The sequence below is a fragment of the Biomphalaria glabrata genome, chromosome 4, assembly GCF_947242115.1.
Source record: "Biomphalaria glabrata chromosome 4, xgBioGlab47.1, whole genome shotgun sequence".
NCBI lineage: Eukaryota > Metazoa > Mollusca > Gastropoda > Planorbidae > Biomphalaria > Biomphalaria glabrata.
The window spans coordinates 3,237,501-3,257,424 of NC_074714.1; the positions used below are offsets into that span (position 1 = coordinate 3,237,501).

General features: G+C 35.5%; 3 protein-coding genes across 3 annotated transcripts in view; all 3 read right to left on the reverse strand.

Annotated features, from left to right (window-relative positions):
• Positions 1 to 1,264, reverse strand: part of LOC106069084 (E3 ubiquitin-protein ligase XIAP-like) — an 18,248-nt gene extending 16,984 nt beyond the window's left edge. Inside the window, exon 1 of the mRNA XM_056026738.1 lies at positions 1,244 to 1,264. The gene's annotated coding sequence lies outside the window, so the exon portion shown is untranslated. The remainder of the gene's footprint in view (positions 1 to 1,243) is intronic.
• Positions 103 to 4,829, reverse strand: LOC129925755 (uncharacterized). Its single transcript, XM_056026196.1, has 3 exons — positions 4,665 to 4,829; positions 4,019 to 4,575; positions 103 to 466 (listed from the first exon to the last, which is right to left on the reverse strand). Exons 1-3 carry the CDS (start codon positions 4,827 to 4,829, stop codon positions 103 to 105), a joined length of 1,086 nt encoding a protein of 361 aa, XP_055882171.1.
• Positions 4,830 to 5,829: 1,000 nt separating this feature from the next.
• LOC106069079 (uncharacterized) lies at positions 5,830 to 18,972 on the reverse strand. The gene is made up of 7 exons (XM_056026730.1): positions 18,852 to 18,972; positions 14,142 to 15,631; positions 13,849 to 14,024; positions 11,973 to 12,030; positions 11,682 to 11,789; positions 8,526 to 8,657; positions 5,830 to 7,337 (listed from the first exon to the last, which is right to left on the reverse strand). The coding sequence occupies exons 2-7, from the start codon at positions 15,115 to 15,117 to the stop codon at positions 7,138 to 7,140; spliced, it is 1,650 nt and encodes a 549-aa protein (XP_055882705.1). The 5' UTR covers positions 15,118 to 15,631; positions 18,852 to 18,972; the 3' UTR covers positions 5,830 to 7,137.
• Between the last annotated feature and the right edge of the window lie 952 nt (positions 18,973 to 19,924).

The window sequence follows — 19,924 nt, forward strand, 5'->3', positions numbered from 1 at the left end:
GGTTTGGGGAGATTATTTGTAGATGGGATAAAGATGTCCCTGAGCCAACTGTAAAAAAATGTCAGAAGTTACCCAACCATTCTCGGACACTTGAAGTAAGGCTTAAGGAAATTTTTCTAGCAAATTTTTCTGAGGGATCCTCTTGTAAGGATAAATTAACATTGGTGGAATGTACTGCCCCGCTGCACTGCAGCATGCGAGAACGGATACTTGTGATTTGGTGTTGGATGTGAAGCTATACACATTTTTGGTTCCTTTGCTTGCCACAATCTGACGGGTCTTAGTGTTGAAGGCGAATCCCGTCTCATCAGCGTTGAATATACGCCCAGGGCTGGGTAATATTGTGGGGTCAGTTGCCTCTATGGTCTGTTGGAGCTTGTTGAACCATGACTCCACTGCCCCTGATGACACAAGAGCTCTGTCTTTACCCAGTTGCATGGGCGATAGTAAGGAAAGGTCCGGGTGCCTGGCAAGGAAACCATATAGCCATTTACGTGCATTTACGGTCCATTATCTTTTCTGGCTCATATCATGGACCTAACAGTCTCCTGAACCTCCACACCTGTTTTTCCAAAACCAAAGCTAGCCATCTGAATCAGCCAATCTTCGAGTTTCTTTTCTTCTTCTTTCGTTAGCAGAGTAATTTGTGACACGAGAGGTTGCTGTCCGTGAAGCTTGTCGTGGAGCGTGGTCACAGGTATTCGGAATGTTTCAGAAGCCTGTCTCAAACCCATTCTCTTTGCTTTCAAGTCATCAACGTCAGCTTTCAAAATCTCTACGTCGTATTCATACCTGACAACTCTTCCCCCTTTGTTTGCTTCCAGTAGACATTTTCTTGGTAGCCGATGTATTCAAGTGTATTCAATTTAGAAATCTTAAAAAAAAATTTACACCTAGATCTACATATATAGGAAAATACATTTAAATATTGATTTAATCTTCACATTTAAATTAGAAATATTAATTCTGATAATCTACAAAGCACCCGTACATTTTTACAAAAAGATAAGAAATATGTTGGTCGAGCTTACTAACACGCTATAGTTTTCAATAAAAGCTAAAAAAAAACCTAATAAATAACTTCACAATCAACGCACAACATTTTTTATAACAAAAGTGTTTCCTGATATGTCTGTATGCCAGATATAGAATTCTCTCTACGGATGAGTCATCATATTTAAAAATAGCCCATGACCCCTCCCATTGTTTACCGTATAGTAAAAAAAAATAAATAATTCCATACCTCTCAACTTTGTCTTGACGATGAACTTTTGCCTTGTCCAGGAAAAGGAAGCAAAAAATAGCAGACGTGAAGAAAAAAGGTTCATGCGCAGTAACAATATTTTTTTTGTAATCATTCAAACAAAAAAGTTTTAGCCATAAAAAGTATACCGATCAAACCTCTCGACAAATCGGGGCTGCTCGAACTTCGAACTTTATATATGCGAAGTATTTAGAAAAAAAAATTTTGGGTACTTTCCAATATTTTAGAACCAAATCTCTATGCACTTTCGCTAGTAGTACAAAATATTATTTTTTTGTTTAGTTGGCAACTGTTATCTTTTTTTTTTTAAAAGGCTTCTTTAAATTTGTTAATTTAGTTTATTTATTTATTACTTTTTTCTGACGTTTTCCATTATATCGAAATCATATGCTTCAAGTCACTTTCTCTTTTTTATCTTTCTTCTTTATTTTTGTCGCTAAAAAAAAAAACTAAACGGATTTTGAAAATAAAAGCGTCAACAAAAATCTGTTAACTCTTTCTCTCTTAAATCATTGTTGATTTGACCCCATTAAATAAAATTAATTTTTGGTTTTATAAACGCGTATTTGTGCTGTATAAAAAGAGCATGCCTTCTCCTATAATTCTATACCAAAAAGAAACGTTTTCTGATAACCAACAAAATGTTATTTAAGTTTAATCATAACAGGGTAGAATGTACAAATGTGAAAGATGAACAATCCTATCAGAACATTGAAAATAATTTCGGAGATAAAGAGTTTACTGTCTTCTTCGTTCTCGCTGTAAACATTTAGTGTGAAAAATCACTAAGACAAGGTACTACGTAGTCAAGACAATGTGACTTGCCCAATCAGGCTCTGGCAGTGTTCCTAATTTTGGGAATTTCTCTTTTTTTCAGTCGCCCAGAGCGTCAAGTATCAGGAATACCTTTTTTTTTTTTTTTGTTTTATCGCACGCTAAGTGCTCTTGATAACGTGTGGCCTCGTCTATTACAGTTGCTTTCTGATCTTGGTTTGTTCCGGCAACGTAAAACGCTTTGTTCCCCTGTATATTTTAATTTAATTTCATGTTTACGAATGGCGATATACCCATATATGAATATTCTTTATATTATCAAAATAAAAACATGTAAAATATTCCGCAGTCAAATATCCGGGCGATCGATTATCCGAACAGACCCCCACTTACCAATTAATCCTGATAATCGACATTCTGCTGTAGATGACACATCATTTTTTTTTTCATCAACTCTATTTTTAATGGTGACGTATACGGTGCACCGCAACTCTGCTGTTTCTCAAGTCACTACAACAGAAATGTTTATCAGCATGGAATTTGTAATACACATCTGTATTCTTTTCTCTCCTTTGCTGTAAACTTTCATCGATATCTCATACGCCGACGTTAGGAATAATTAATTGCAAAGGCTAATTAAAAAGGGATGGGAGGCTAAACAGTGCTCCTGTTATTTTGGATTTGACCCTAAACAGATTAAGATACACTATGGGCATTTGTGTTTGTACTATTGAAGATAACGCAGTGGAAAGGGCGTCATTTTGTTTTAAATATGTGCTTGTGTCTGTCTGCATAAGTTAAGTCAGTGTAACTAGAAAGATTTGTTTTTTTTTAATAATGACATGATTATAGGTAGATTTAAATTTTATTGAAGATATGCCTCATTTATTTCAATGGGGATTTTTTTTTTTTGGTTTCATTGTGTTACTGCCGCTTGCTCCTTGTGCTCCAACCTATTTTACAAAGCTTATATCAACTCACTCAGTCTGTCTGTCTGTCTGGTCAAACGTTTGTACACGTTATTTCTCCCATAGTTATTCTTGAATCAAATTAAAATTTGCACTATTATTTATTGGCATAGACCAGACACGAATCAATAAAATTAGCCAATTAGTCACTAAATTACTGGTAATTAGTTATCTTGTTTGATACCAACAAGGAAAATAAATCCTTCAGTATTCTCCCTTTTATAACAATTCCATTCAGGGATCGAGTTGAAACTTTACAAAATTATTTCTTGTACCTAAGCAAAAAACACGAATCAGTCTAAAAATTAACCAATTACTCAAATTAATAATTGCTACTTAATTATTTTGTCTGATATCGAATAAGGGAAATAAATTCTATATCATTAAGAGAAATAGTTTATTGATAAAGAGCTTTGTTTTTTTGTTTTTTTTTTAATGATCTTCTTTTTATTTCGCTAAACTGTATACTGCTAGTTTCTATAATATTTCAAACATGACACAGTGCGATCTGTGGTCTATGCTGACGTGAAGGACGGACATTCCTTTCAACCTCACAGGGATTAAAACATTTTAAAACTTAATATCATCATAGGGATTTAAACGCGCACCCTTCACATGCAGAGCTGGGCAGTTTTTTTTTTTTTGGCTGAGTTGCATGTAAAAACTATTCTTTAGCTGCTACAAAGTAAAATTTCCGTTGGCTCTTTAGTGTATGAGTCACGTATTTTTTTTTTTAAATAAGAAAGCTGACCTAATTTATCTTCGTGCTAATTGTAAACTCTATTCCCAGAAGATGTGTTGTATCAATATGCAAATGAGTCAGGTGCTCAAGTAGCTCACCAACACCCCCACTCCCAGTGTCACTAACGCCCCCGCTCCCAGTGTCACGAACGCCCCCGCTCCCAGTGTCACTATCTCCCCCGCTCCCAGTGTCACTATCGCCCCCGCTCCCAGTGTCACTAACGCCCCCGCTCCCAGTGTCACTAACACCCCCGCTCCCAGTATCACTAACACCCGACTCCCAGTGTCACTAACACCCCCACTCCCAGTGTCACTAACACCCCCACTCCCAGTATCACTAACACCCCCACTCCCAGTGTCACTAACACCCCCACTCCCAGTATCACTAACACCCCCACTCCCAGTGTCACTAACACCCCCACTCCCAGTATCACTAACACCCCCACTCCCAGTGTCACTAACACCCCCACTCCCAGTGCCACTAACACCCCCACTCCCAGTGTCACTAACACCCCCACTCCCAGTATCACTAACACCCCCACTCCCAGTGTCACTAACACCCCCACTCCCAGTATCACTAACACCCCCACTCCCAGTGTCACTAACACCCCCACTCCCAGTGCCACTAACACCCCCACTCCCAGTGTCACTAACACCCCCACTCCCAGTGCCACTAACACCCCCACTCCCATTGTCACTAACACCCCCGCTCCCAGTGCCACTAACACCCCCACTCCCAGTGTCACTAACACCCCCACTCCCAGTGCCACTAACACCCCCACTCCCAGTGTCACTAACACCCCCGCTCCCAGTATCACTAACACCCGACTCCCAGTGTCACTAACACCCCCACTCCCAGTGTCACTAACAACCCCACTCCCAGTATCACTAACACCCCCACTCCCAGTGTCACTAACACCCCCACTCCCAGTATCACTAACACCCCCACTCCCAGTGTCACTAACACCCCCACTCCCAGTGCCACTAACACCCCCACTCCCAGTGCCACTAACACCCCCACTCCCAGTGTCACTAACACCCCCACTCCCAGTGTCACTAACACAGGAATTTATAACTGACATAATTGTGATTTTAATTGATCAATCATTCATTCAATTATTAAAAAAAAAAAGATTTAAAAGCAATAAATGAAGCACAACAACAACTTTATTCTGTCATCAAAAAGAATTGTTACAGAAAATGCCACTTTTTTTTTTGTACAATTCTTTTTATATATATAGAGACCTTGTATATGAGTTACTGCTTTTAAAACAACAATAAAAATCATTTCAAACAGATAAGAAACTCATAACAGATAATATCAAACAGATAATACGTATTAATTTCCCACTTGGGCTTGTAGGCGGGACATAAGGTCAATGCTAGTCGCAAGAACGTGACCTCGCATTAATGCTGGTCCCTTGTGAGATCACAAAAGGCGGGAAATGAAAGGCTGAAAGCGTGGGAGTGGAAAGAAGGATAGAGATTTTTGGGTTTGAGATTATACTGGAAGTTTTCGCAGTCAATTGCGTCATTTGAAGTTTGAGTTAAAGTTAGGACTTTAAGGCTGGTTGGTCTATGTCAGCGGTTCTCAACCTTTTAAGCTCGTCGACCCCCTTTTTACAACCCCCACTCTGATGCGACCCCCCCCCCCTCTTTCCACACACAGTTACAGCAATAGAAGAATAGATAATAAAAATCCATAGTTTCGATGTTCTTAGGCGACCCCTGGCCAATCGACCCCCAAGGGTGTCGCGACCCACAGGCTGAGAACCCCTGGTCTATGTGATCACCACTGATATTATAGTATCATGTATTTATTGTTTTTAAGATCGAGTTTGAAATAATTAAACTCAAGAAAATATATCTACCCTGTGTGGTTTATTATACTTTCGAAGTATTTGACTTATAACAACGCCACCTCCGAATCCGCATGTCAGAGAAAGTAAGAAGGAATTGAAACACACGTGTATTCAAATGACATCATCACTAATAATATACGTGTATGTCAATATATATATATATATAAAGCAAGTTATATATATATATGTTTCAGAATAATGGCAATGCTGTAGTAAAAATGTATAGAAATAAATATTGCACTCAAAATAGTAATATGAATTTGTTTTCTATCTGTGTGATAAACGTGAAAAAAAAAGATATAATTAATATTTGTTAATATGTAGTCAATATTTAACGAATTGTGTGTACACATCATACATTTATTGAATAGTGAATTATTGTCTTTACTCATGTTAGCCTTCTTTAGTCGTAGAACGACTATGATTCATGTTAGAAACATTTTTCCATGCCACTGTAAAGCCCTAATTTATTGTTTAACACCAATCACATTTAGTTAGATTTCTTTAAAGTTATTTGTGATTATGTCTTGGAGTAGTTGCGTAACATTTAAAATTGGGTAAATTTGGATCAAGCTTTAAATAATTCAAGAGTTTTCACTGATCGTAGCTATTGAACATTCTTTGAATTTTTTTTTTATGCTTTTGTTGATATGACAGATCGTGGGTTGCTATGGTTATATTGTGACACTGGCGTGCTCTCTCCTGGTTGGTTCATGCTTTGCTTTGGTTATGCTAAAATGACTGACCGTTAGTGGATGTGCTATAGATGTGCTGCCTGGTCGGGATGGCTGCCTGGTCTGGCGGTTTGCGCGCTGGACTGTCGTTCAGATTTATCGATGGTCGAGGGTTCAAACCCTGCCCTCTCCCATCCCCCGTCGTCCTGCGGGAGGTTTGGAATAGGAAGTAATTATCTTCAACTCTGAAGGAACATCCGAAACATGTAAAAACACTTTACAAAAACACTTAGATTGGATATTCTTTTATGCAACAGTTTGATTTTCTTCTTTGGAAGCTAGTTTCGCAGCCCCACTGGTTTTCAATCTTAATCATGTTTTTTTTTGTTCTGTTACATATGAGCGCTGGCACACCTCTAAACTCTGGCTCTTAATTTGGCCTGTTTCTTGATTAGACTCTGGCCTCTGTTGCTTGATATGTCTCTGGCACCTAAACTCGTGACCACTTGAGTGAATAATGTACATTCCAAAGTGTCACTCTGTCAACCAAAATTGTTCACTATATTTTCTTTCCTTCACCGCATGTTACAAAGCAGATCTATGCATAGCTCAAAAGATCTTTAAGCAGTTGACAGAAAATAACATTATAATTAATACAAGCCGTAATATAGATCTTAGGCCAACATTTTCCTGATACATAACTCATTCAAATATAAACAATGTGGCGCCCTACCAAATCGTGCTATCAACAAATCTATATTGCACAGGGTAAGGAATCAAAAGAGGCTACGTTTACAGTTTTTTTTTTAAATCCCCCCCCCCCCTTTTCAAAAGTTCTGGAACCTCTAGTGGATTTAGCTCATGAAGGCACGGACTGTTCCTTTGACGTGTTTCCTGCAGACAGGACAATCCTTCATGGCAGCGGCGCAGTCAGTGCAGGACACTAGATGACCGCAGGGCAGAAAAACTACTGCCACTTCTTTGTCCATACAAATTTTACAGACTGTCTGCTGGCGAAGCTGTTCATTTGTTTCCTTCAATGCTCTGAGTTTTTCTGAATATATAATTTGGAAAAGAAAGATTATTAAATCTGTTATTCTACGTTTCTAGATTATTCAAAAAGAAGTTTTTCTATTCAGTATCGTATATATATATATATAAAAATTATATATATATATATATATATGTATATATATATATATATATATATATATATATATGTATATATATATATATATATGTATATATATATATATATATATATATATATATATATATATATATATATATATATATATATATATATATATATTAATACTTCAACACTTAAGTTAGTCGTTAATATACATATATATTAAACTATAAAGACATCCATTACAAAGAGTACTAACAAACTGATTCTTCTTTTCGTCTTTTTTTATAATCTTTTTTTTTTTTTTTGTAGACCTTGTCCGTGTTAATTCTAACTATCAAACCATTCAAGGCTTTGGTTGACATATTTATTGTTGCTAAATGTATCTAGAAGAGTAAATTCAATTATGGAAGGGGATAAATTACATTCTGAATATTTTCTTAGCTAAAGCAAAAAAAAAAAAAAAAGTACTTTTGTTAAAAAAAAAAAGGAATTAAATGGATGAGGAAAAAAAAATAGCTATTGCTGACATCTCATTACACTTTGACAAACATTTGTGACAACCTCTATCATCGATCACCAAACCTTACACAGAACAAAGCTTAGTTTTGTTAAAATCTGTTGAAACTAAAACGATTTATTATGTACAATAATCATGTACGGATAGACACCTAACTAGCATGTGTGACTTCACTCAATCCACAATGATAACTAGAGTAAATCGTTTGTTGGTCACAATATTAGTTACTCTATAGGCTTAAGTAGATCTTAGCCTTCAATGACCCAGGTTACAACGTAAATATAAGACAAGCAATACAATTGATAAAATAAATTCCAGGGTACTCTATAGCAGAATAAAAACTTTATAACAAAACCGCCACATATGTTTGTTTTTTTCGTTCGTAGCGTTACTGTTACACTTTCTAAAAATTATTTTTCATTCTAAAAATTAAGCAATTATATATATATATATATATATTTGTATTTCCTATGGAGAATATTTTTTTTTCAACGTATCAAGCAAGAGCAGATGATCTGGAAATGTGTTAATGCTTATACCTATATTTGTGAACTTTATTTGAATTTACTATATGGCAAAATGTGGCCTACCTTCAGCTCTGGAAGATGATTCACTTTTCATTTTCGCTAGTTTTAAATCAAACATTCTGGAAGCGTTTGGTACTCTATTTATGTTGTCAGAAACAAGCTTTTCATAAAGTATATCAGCTGACAAAGTGTTCTCTGAAATACAATTTAATACATTTAAAGACATCAATACAAGATTGTTTAGACCTCAAGAAAACAAATAGTACCGATGATAGTATTTTAGTATTTTAAATACCGGTAGTTTACAGCAAGCCACGCTTTGCACAGGCGAGGTATTTAGAGGTTCAGCTAGTACGATTTTGTCTTTACTTGCTGTGTAATCTGGGATGTCTATACGCGGGTTATACGTGTGTGCAGTTTATATATGTGAAAATACGGTATCTATAGTAAGATACTAATCAGGTGTAAATTTTAAAAAATTACCAATTGGTCATTTAATTATTGGTAAATAATTATTCTTATTGATTTGAAAATGGGAATATTTAAATTTAATCTGAAAATTATGAGCCGCGTTCGCCCTTTGATAAGCATTTTTTTTTAAATATTTTTTTTACAGTTTAATTTTGATAATATAAAATTGCATACATAAATGTTTTAAAATATACCAAATTGCCTTTTTTAAAACTTTCTTAGTATTAATTGTAAATACTTTTTAAAATGATGTATTTTATGAGTGATAATTTGAAAAAGTTTGCATATTTAAGTTTTTAATAAGAAAAAGCTGGCTTTCAAAAGATAAAAGCCTCTTTTAAGTTCTGGGTTGTTTGACTACTGCACTTACTCTTTCTAAGAGTGTCAAGTCTAATAAACATAGGGTATAACTGAAATTTGTTATTGTATCAAATAGTTATTTAAAGTACGGATGAAATGTGATTTGATAATGTACTATCCTTAGGCACTAGCGGATCCAGAACTTTGGACTGGGGGGGCGATTTTTTTCCAAACCCTAACCATAACGCCCAGAAAACCCTAACCCTACGCAAAAACGTGCTTACAGCACACACACACACACACACACACACACACACACACACACATTTATATATATATATATATATATATATATATATATATATATATATATATAGAGAGAGAGAGAGAGAGAGAGAGAGGATAAGAAAAGCAGCATTTCTCAACTTTCGGCGAAAAACAAAACAACTGGGGCAGCGCTATAAGGTTCTCTTGCTTTTTTCACTACAAAAACGTATTCTCCTGACATCTACAGCTCATTATTCATCAATGGAGTTCGGGACGAAGCCCCGACGCCATAAGCGTTTTCTTGCTTTTTTCACTACAAAAACGTATTCTCCTGACATCTACAGCTCATAGTTCATCAATGGAGTTCGGGGCGAAGCTCCGACGCCAAAAGCGTTTTCTTGCATTCTTCACTGCAAAAACGCATTCTCCTGACCTAAAGCTCATTATTCATACTATTAAAAAAGGACCTTTCGAATAATGTTGAAAATATTCTAATATGAATTTATAGGCCCATAATACATTGCAAATAAAACCGATTTGTTCCTTGAAAAGATAGGATACCCCACGTATTTAGATTTTTGCTTTGAGAATCGCCGCCGAAAAAAAAACTTATTCGATAAATAGTATTCAAGAAAACTGTAGTATAAATTGTGAGTTATATTTCCTAAATTTTTAGCTAGAAAAATATCAGATTGAGTAAAGGTTGGGAAAAGGCGACTATAAAAACATTATATGAGTTTAGAACTCATCTCAATCATGAATCTTATACTAAAAAAAATTTCGTTTGAATTCTAACTTTTCCAATGCAAAGTCTTTCTTAAAATAATTATGATAACTTCATGTGAAATGGGAATGGCGGTAGAGTGAAAACGATTAATCCTCGCTCCTTTAATAATTTTATGCTAAAGATTGCATTTGGCATTAAAGAATAGGGGTGGGGCGACTCGATATAAGAATTTAATTTATAATATATATAAATTATATTAATGACAGATTTTTTTAATTTTGTAATTTCTTAACTATAATACAAAAAGAAAAAGTATTGATTTGTCCGATGTGGGAAATACGATTGCATATATCGCCCCTCCCACCTGGTACAACCCTTTTTCATTTAAATTTACTAATGATACAATTTGAGATTAGAGTGTGGTACGACATAATATACAATGGGTCACATATCAATACGTAGTTTATATTATATATATATATTCAACTAATTTTATTCACAAACTATGATTCTCCACAAAAATAGAACCGCCCCCCCCAGCACTCAGAGGGCTAGAGTGGGGAGGGCAGTACATGCAATCGCCCCCCCCCCCCCCTCACCCCACCGAATCGGCCAAAATACCAGAAAGGGAGCGACATAATATAAAACGTATATATTAATTCAAGTTCAACTAATTTTGTTCACAAACTATGATTTCTCCATAAAAAACGGACCGCCCCCCCCCACTCAAAGGGTTTAGGTGAGAAGGGCAGTAGAGGTATTCGTCCCCCCCCCCCCAAATCGGCAAACAAGGAACGACATAATAAAAAGATCTGTTAAAATATCAATAACAAGTTTTAATGATATAGATATTTAATTGATTCTGTTAGCAAGCTACAAATAAATTTGACCCCCCCACTCGAAAGTATAAGAAGGGGGGGGGGGGGCGGGCGGGATTGATACCATCGACTCCTCCCGACCCCACCAAATCAGCCAACATACTAGAGGGGGGGGCGAAATAATTTAAAAATTGGTTGAAATATAAATAATTAGTATATATTTTTAACATAATTAATAATTTCGTATACAAATCGTGTGAATTCTATACTAAAGTTCGATCGCCCCTACCGCCCCCCCCCTGGATCCGCCAGTGTCCTTAGGCCAGGCTCACACTGAACCATTTCATTCATAAGAATCTTTTTATTGAATACGTAGGATTATTAACAATTACAACGTTATCAAACCATATAGCAAAGCTTTTGTCCCGCCCAAGTCTACTTTGTACTAACAGTGATAGGATTGTGTTTGATGACAGATTGTACTTCCATGGCTTCTGATATTTATTCTGAAAAATTGTAAGCCAATTTCAAAACACGACACTTCTGGGACAGCCTCTCAGTTTGTAAAAAAAATTTTTTTTTTTTTAATTTGTTTTAAGTTAAGTCTATGATGTTAAATAGTTTTAAAAAACCAACCACTTTGTTTTATTTTTTCTGCTGCAGCAATAACTTCTGCATAGGGGAAGCCCATGTCTACAACTGTCTTAACAGCAGGGTCTCTTTTCAAAGGCGTGTCTTTTGTGTCTGAACGTCAGATATGAAAAAAAAAAATTAATTATATTCAAATTTACAATTAATATTCACTTTACATACAGAACTATTTTAAACAAATGTTTTGTTTTATTTACGTCTAGCGTTTTTGTACTATTCTTTATATGGGTGTACGTATGTTTTATTACTTCAATAAAAGCTTAAGGTAGCACTCACCGAACTGAGAAGCTTGAACAGCATTGCCCATTTTTTCCACAACCATCGAGAAGTTAATCTTACATGGACACAAGGTATTAATTTGTATTTTATTAATCATTCAATGACAAATTTTAGTTTGCATGCAACGTTAAGCATTAAATTTGAAAAGCATATAATGAAGTATAGCCTTTCCGAATTTCAAGCTGCTATCTATCATGTTTTCACAGTTATTACGAATTAATTAAATGTGTACATTTTTCGATCACAAATTTTTCAGATACTTTCTATAGCCCAATTTTAAACAAAAATGCCTTAACTTCATTGCCATATGACATAAAAAAAAGATTATCTTGGTATCGCTGATATTCCTACATCAAAATCTTCACAGTTAGATCATTTTATGTTGCATTGTAATAATATTTTTTGTATTAAAGTAGGCTAGCCAAAAATATCGATCTCTATATTTCTTTATCTAGATAATTATGTAGATTATTTAATGTCATTTTAAGCTTATAGCTTATAGACCTAAACCAATTTTTCTACATATAGATCTATCTAAAGCTAATCTGCATTATTTCTAGATCTAAATCTAAATGTAATATAGATCTAGATTCAGATCTACATCTAGATGCTTAGTGACTATAATAAAGTTTAGATCTAGACTTAGAGGCAGTAATATTATTCATTTAGAATAAGGTGTTCTTATGTTAATAATCTGTAATCATCAATCCATCTTCTGTTGCTGGATCTAGATCGTTTACCTAACACTGGATTTAGAAATCTAGATTCAGAGCTGCTTTATGGATCCTTAACTAGACCTAGAAGCTAAATCTAAAACAGAATCAGATTATGAAGCGGATGGGACTTGAACAGCATAATATACACTACTACCGCTAGGTAGATCTAGTAATTTCAAGATTAAATGTGTAAAGTAAAGTAAGACATACGAATTCGTCTAGATCTAAATGTTTTTTTTTTCAAAAACCCCAACCCCGCCCTTTAAAATGTTTCATTTAAAAGTGGTGTGTTTTTATGAAAAATCTTTTTCCATAGTTAGTTTTAGAAATTAAATTGTTCACTTAAGGAAAATAAAAAAGTAGTCGTTGCATCAGAACTAAATGATCTAAAACAGTAATGCCCAAACTACGGCCCGCGGGCCAGATCCGGCCCGCGATGTGGCTTTATCCGGCCCGCCTAAACATGTTTATAAGCACTTCATTGAGTAGACAAACGTTTCACTAATAAAACAAATGAAACCGATCTTACATAATAGCCATACGTGTGTACGTAGGCCAAATAGTGCTACGGGTTTCTAATAAAACTTTTTAAAATGGTTTATTCTCTATTTCTTTTTTTTTTAATCTATTCGATGATGTGGCTCGCGACACGAGTGTCGGAAATTAAACTGGCCCGCCGGACGAAAATGGTTGGGCATCACTGATATAAAATATCATGATGTCCTATTTTCATTTTCTTTTCTAGTTTCTGAGATCTAAATAGGACGGGCGGACGGACTGACAGACCACAGAAAACTAATAGCAGCTATTCCAATTTCGGGGGCCGCAAAAAAGTAAATTAGCAATAATACATAAAAAACTAAACCATAATTTACAAATAGAAAAACACAACCTAATGAAATATTCCAAAAGACATAAAAAATAAAAACACATTTCTTATTCCATATGCTAGACCTAATTCGTAGAAGTGCTCCTCCTTCCATAATACCATTGCAGAATGGATTAGGTTAACTGAGTCAGCCAGGAAAAACAATGGCTTAGCATGATGTAAGTCACTGATTAACATGCATTACTACATTGACTCATGAAATGCATAGGTCGTTATTATTATCTGTAGTATCGTCTATAAGATAAACACATCAAACTAAGAAACTTACATGATCGTAGCTTTCATTCAGCTCTTGGACTGTATCTACAAAAACTTGACCCATACGTCGAAGGATATAAGCACATTTAGGAAACCACCTGGCATGTTCTACCCAGACATCATCTTCATCTTCCCAGTTCCGTAAACCTCCACCACAGTAGAAGCATCGAACACAATCTCCATAACCTTAAAATTTAATCAAATGTTAGACTCATTACTGTCCTTTAAATACATTTTAAGAAGATGGTTCACCTTATAAGACTATCAAAGTAATTTACGTTATAGATTATATTTTACGAATACCTGCATAATAGAATCCAGCTTTTGCTAGTTTTTTGGGTGTCAAATGATGATCTCTTGGCCAGGCTGTAAATGTCTCCATTCGTTTTAGAAGCATTGCATATTCAAATCTCTTGGGGTGTTCCGTTACAATGCCAAGCTCAGAATACGTTGGTCCACCTGCATTTCCTTTGGTAGAGTTTTGACTAGTTTCTGAAACTGTTTGTGCTACAGCTGTTGATGATATTTCTGTTGCAGCTGTTGATGATATTTCTGTTGCAGCTGTTGATGATATTTGTCCTACAGCTGTTAACGATATCTGTTTTAAACCTGATGCTGATGTTTGTGTTTCAGCTGCTGATGAGATTGTTGTGGAAATTAAATTCCGCTCTGACGCACAGTTTGTTGAAACTGTTGACTCGGACTGAGCTGTGATCACAGTAGATGTAGCAGTAACAAAGGTGGGTCTATAAAATGGATCAACTGGTGTTGTTGCATATGACAAAAGTGATGGAGATTCTTCACTATTAGATGAAAAGATTCTTGTAGAAGCTATTTCTAATGTTATAGATGAGACAACAGATGATAGATCGGGTACTGTTGATACTGTATTTGAGATTGTAAAACCAGATGATGGGTCTCCTACCAGATCTCCCTGAGTAGATGAACTATGAGTGATGACGTTATCTGGACATAAGTTGTAATCTGATAATGGCATAACTGCAGGTGCCGCAGCCACATTTGTGTCTGATTCTTGGTGTACAAGGTTTGATGAATTTACATTATGAGCTACTGACAATTTGTTGTCAAGTTGATTTTCTCGTGAATGTATATTTTGAAACTCATTTAAATTTCTTATCGAAAGAGACCACATAGACTCGTTAATATTGTCTTCCCATGTTCTTTCACTGTAATTTTCACTGTCTAAAAATGGAAAGTTATATAAATTGCTGACATTTCTGTATATTTCTCTATCTTCTACATCAACAACTAAATTCATAACACCAAGGTTGTTGTTCCCATGTTGATCCCAAGCTCGGGCTGCGTAAGGACAACTTTCCGCATGAGTGCACACGTTTTCATCATTCACTAGATCATAGTAGAAAAAGCTAAAGCAAAATGGACAAAAAATCAAATTTTTGCCAGCTTGTTCCAAATAAATGAAACCTCTTTTTGCTAAACTTGTTGCATATAATTGATCTCCATTAGATGATGCTCGATTCAGGAATGTACGAAGCCGACTTTGATACCTTCTGAAGTCAATAATGTTTACTAAACTAAGAAATTCAGTAATACCATCACACGCCACAGCGTATACTAACAGGTCGTTTTTGTATCCAAATTGTCCGATTGCAACCTACAAAAAAAATTGCTGCATAATCTAAGACTTTATTCTCCAAATGTTTCCAGTCTAAGATATACTCTTCAAAGAATTTTTGAACAATAGCTAACAAAAACAGATGTTTCTGTTTTAACATTTCCAACTAGTGTTTATTTGTATTATTATTATTGAGCTGAAATGGAAACAAATAAAAAAGAATTAGTCTTAGACCTAGTAAATGTCACGACATGTAGATATAAATTATCTACCACTAACTCGAAAGTTTGTAGTTGCATATGAAACACAATTTAAATCTTTTCCATTTTAACTGTTATCGATCAATTCTAGTGTCTTAAGCTTTGACTGTGTTAAAGTTACCAAACATATATAGTTCGTCAATCGTGGTTCGATGATGACCACTTTGTCATCCAGGGGGCTGAGGGTTTGCACTGGGGTTTTATGCCTCCTCATGTGGTTGGTGAGACCTATGTGAGCCCGGAATGTTCGGCCGCACACTGGGCAGGTTATTCCAGCAGGAGCTAGTGTCGTGGGCCTTGCTTTTCTTTCCCTGGCGTTTTTCTTCTGCCAGCATTGTTCTTTTTTCCTCAGCAACCTGTGCGCCAGTTTTCACAGCGTGACGCCATGATGCTCTGTCGTGTGCCTCTGTCTCCCAGGTGCCAGGGTCTATGCTGAACGCCTTCAGAGAAGCTTTGAGGGTGTCCCTGAAGCACTTTCTTTGCCCACCTTGCGAGCGCTTTCCTTCGCTTAGTTGGCCATACAAGAGTCGTTTAGGGATGCGGTAATATAATAAACATAATATTTTGTAAAATAAATATCTTTTTTCTTTTCATTTTCGGCAGTGAAAATTTCATTTTAACCTTACTAACAAAATTCCCTCTAAAGCCTGATGTATAATTTGAATATTTTGTTTGTATATAATCAAATTATTCTACTTGCCAAGCCACAACTTCTTTTCTTTCTAACTCGTGTAATAGTCATTATAGCGAGTGAAATACAAGAGATTATACTTCAGTTTTTTGTTTACCACAAATATATTTCTTTTTTTATTCGGGTATCTAAAAAACAAAAAGCTACAGTTACACAGTGACCATTATTCATATATATATATATATGTGTGCATTTGAATCAGTGAGCGATTCATTTTAGAAGGCCTGAACACCGTCACAATCTCACATGTCTGACTTTTGTAAGAAGTCCTTCTCGTTGACTAAGAAAAATTTAAATGCAACTGTTTAATAAGTTATAGTGAAATATACTAGTAATAAAAAAAACCTGCTTGTTAAATCTTACTTTAATAATGTATATAATTAAGTACATCAAATGCATTATTTATAAACAGAAAAAAGTATTAGTTAAATACGAGTAATTCGTACAAGAAAATTAACATCAATCTATATTACTAAGATTAAGACTGCTTTGGTTATTCTTATGGAAATTAGTTGTGATTACGAAAAATCTTTTCTCAAATAAAAAGAACAATACAAATATTTATATGAATAGAACAGACGTAACTAATATTATGTGCACAACATCGAGTGGTATGTTGTTTTATATTAAATATTTCCTTTAAAATGTTATTTTGTCCCAGTAATTTCATGACTTTCAGCCTATCATTTTGTGAATCAGTGAGCGATTCATTTTAGAAGGCCTAAACACTGAACTACAACGTCACAACTGTGGACAAGGGGCGGACTAGCTATATGGGCTTTCGAATAAATGCCCAGGTGGGCCGGTACTCAAATGGGCCGGTAGGGCCACCTAAAGGGCCTCATGAATGCCACTATAGACCATATTAAATTGTTAAATGTCTTATAATATTCTCTTGTAAAAGGGGCCCTCTGGGCGTCGTGTTAAAAATATTTTACAGACTCTACAGTGTAATTTTAATTTAATCCAACACATTTTTTTCCGAAATAATGTAATAGTCTACATCCGTAGACAGTGCTACTAGTAGGCTTCATCCTTTTAGGGCCCCACACACTCTTAGCGATTAAAAAGAATAATAAGGCGTACATTTAAAGAACAGGTAGACCTAAAATTGCACGTGCACAATATGATATACAATTTAAGGGCCGGATGGTATAGAAATGCCTGGGCCGTTTTAACACCCAGTCCGCACCTGCCGTGGACAGTTTAGACCAATAGCTCTTTGCCACGTCGTGTCTAAGTCTAGATCTTGGTCTAAGTCTAGATCTTGGTCTAAGTCTAGATCTTGGTCTAAGTCTAGATCTGTCAGCACGACGTGGCAACAAGCTATTGGTCTAAACTGCCCACAGGTTGTGACGTTGCAGGTCAGTGTTCAGGCCTTCTGTAAAGAATGGTCTCGGATTAGCATCTGTCAAGACTCATTTTCTCTCTAATATACGTATGTGTATTACTAAATGTACCCAAGTCCTGGGCAATACCATAACGATACATACAACGATAAAATAAGATTCAGAATGCCAATTCACCGACATATAACATGTTTAATTACATCATCTGCACTATAATACAGAATCAGTTCAGGCATTTGAAATATCCAGTATCGATTAAAAATATACCAGCTTAATATTCCATAGACTGAATAGTGACAACACAGAAAATTGATTAGAGTCTACACTTAGACTATATCCATATCCAAAAGTTCAACCATCCTGGACTAGGAACAAAAATCACACATTATGAGTTACATTATATTCAACAAAAACTTCTCACCAAGTAAAAACAACCCAAAACAATAACAGTTTTGAAGTCAACAACCTGAATTGCCCCCCCCCCTTTTCTCCTCTACAGTAAACAGGAGACCCAGGCTGACCAGAACTCAGTCCTGACAGCACCGTAAAAAAGGACGACATAAAGGGACGTAGTTTGGCATAGGGTTTAGATGCCGTATTAGAAAAAGAGACAGTTGACCTATAGATCAAGCTTCAGCGAAAACATCTTGAATGGACAGTGACGTAGTCTTGATTTTCCTTTCATATTTCATTAAACTTGTAAAAACTAAATACCACTAGTCTGTCTTCTTCAAAGTATTTTGTGGTGAGCTATGTTTAGTAGTAATAAGAATTTACAAACAGGACCGCAATGTAAAAAATACGTCAACTCAGAAATAGGTCGTGTACTGAAGGTGTACTAATTCATAGCATACATTCCACAATTAATAACAATGCATAACGATAAATACATAACACCAATCTTTTTTTTTTTACTATTTTGTAGCATCCTTCTTTACATTTTACTTTTAATTTTAAAAAAATCGATATACAATACAATCGTTTATTGACAGATTGAGGTCACACATTCTATTTTTTTTTTGAGAAAACAATATATTTATCAACTTCTTTAAATAAAAAACTTGGATATTTTTAGGCATTGTACCTTAAATAAAATAACATACAAACATTACTTACATTTATTTCAATTTTTTCTTGTTAAGCTATTTTGTAGAATTTTGTTATATTTTTGTTTTGTATTTCCTTGAGTAAGAAAAGTAACACATTGTAATATTGTTAATTGTATATTGATACAAACACATATATAGCTATTTATAGTTACACGTCATAGTTGAAAATCCTAACAAGCTTTTACCAAATAATTTGTTTTAATGTAAAAACAACAACGGGAATTGCCGATCACAGTGTATATCTATATAGATATAATAAGGCTAGTCTTCGAGTCCGAAGATCAGTGAGGAATGCAGTATTAGCCGTGGCTGCGCAGTGACCTACATATTTTGCCACATCCAGTGCAAGCATAATCATTGTCCACAGGTGGTTGATTTAGATTTTCTTTTCGCCGTCTGCGTCTGTCCTCGGCAGCGGATTTTCTTTTGGTCTCTAATGTGTATCCCGCGGCCTTCGTGAGTGACCTCCAGCTGCCTCGTTCTGAGGCCGCATGCAACCAGGTGCTCTCTCCTATGTCAGCCAAGATTGAATGTAAGGTATATATATATATATATATATATATGTATATCCAGCATAGCAAAACTTGATAAAACTTGGCATAAATGTTCCTAAGATCATGACCAGAACCCTGGTAGATTCTTAAAGTCTTATCCACAACCGGAGCGCCCTAAAAAAAAAAACTAAATTCATGGGCGTAGTTGGCGAGGGAAATTTAGGACTTGTTTATTTTTTTGCTTTAATTTTGTTTACTACAGTTGAGATTTTAATGTTACGCCATCGATACCCCAGAGCAGCCTAGGGGTGTTTTAAATTTAAATTCCCCTCTATGGGGTTTTGAGGTTTAAAATCCCTTCTATAAAACAAAAAAAAAATCAAATGAAAGTAAAAAAATTCAATGAGCGTAGTCAAGGGGGTTTTGAGTTTAAAACCCCCTCCGACGTTAAAAAAGCAAACATTAGTCACCAGATTCTAGGAACGTAGCCAAGAAGGGTTTTAAGTTTAAATTTGCCCCCTACCCTCCATAGGGCTTTTTGTTTAAAACCCCTCTACAGTTTCGTGGCTGAAGCCCCTTCTTCAAT

Coding starts and splice junctions, on each gene's coding strand:
- LOC129925755 (XM_056026196.1), bottom strand. CDS start 4,829: ATGTCAGTTATAAATTCCTGTGTTAGTGACACTGGGAGTGGGGGTGTT. Junction 4,576..4,664: donor GTGATACTGGGAGTGGGGGT/GTTAGTGACACT, acceptor TGACACTGGGAG/TCGGGTGTTAGTGATACTGG. Junction 467..4,018: donor AGTGACACTGGGAGTCGGGT/GTTAGTGATACT, acceptor TTTCCTTGCCAG/GCACCCGGACCTTTCCTTAC.
- LOC106069079 (XM_056026730.1), bottom strand. CDS start 15,117: ATGAATTTAGTTGTTGATGTAGAAGATAGAGAAATATACAGAAATGTC. Junction 8,658..11,681: donor AGAAAAAATAAAACAAAGTG/GTTGGTTTTTTA, acceptor ATTGTATTTCAG/AGAACACTTTGTCAGCTGAT. Junction 7,338..8,525: donor ATCATCTTCCAGAGCTGAAG/GTAGGCCACATT, acceptor TTATATATTCAG/AAAAACTCAGAGCATTGAAG.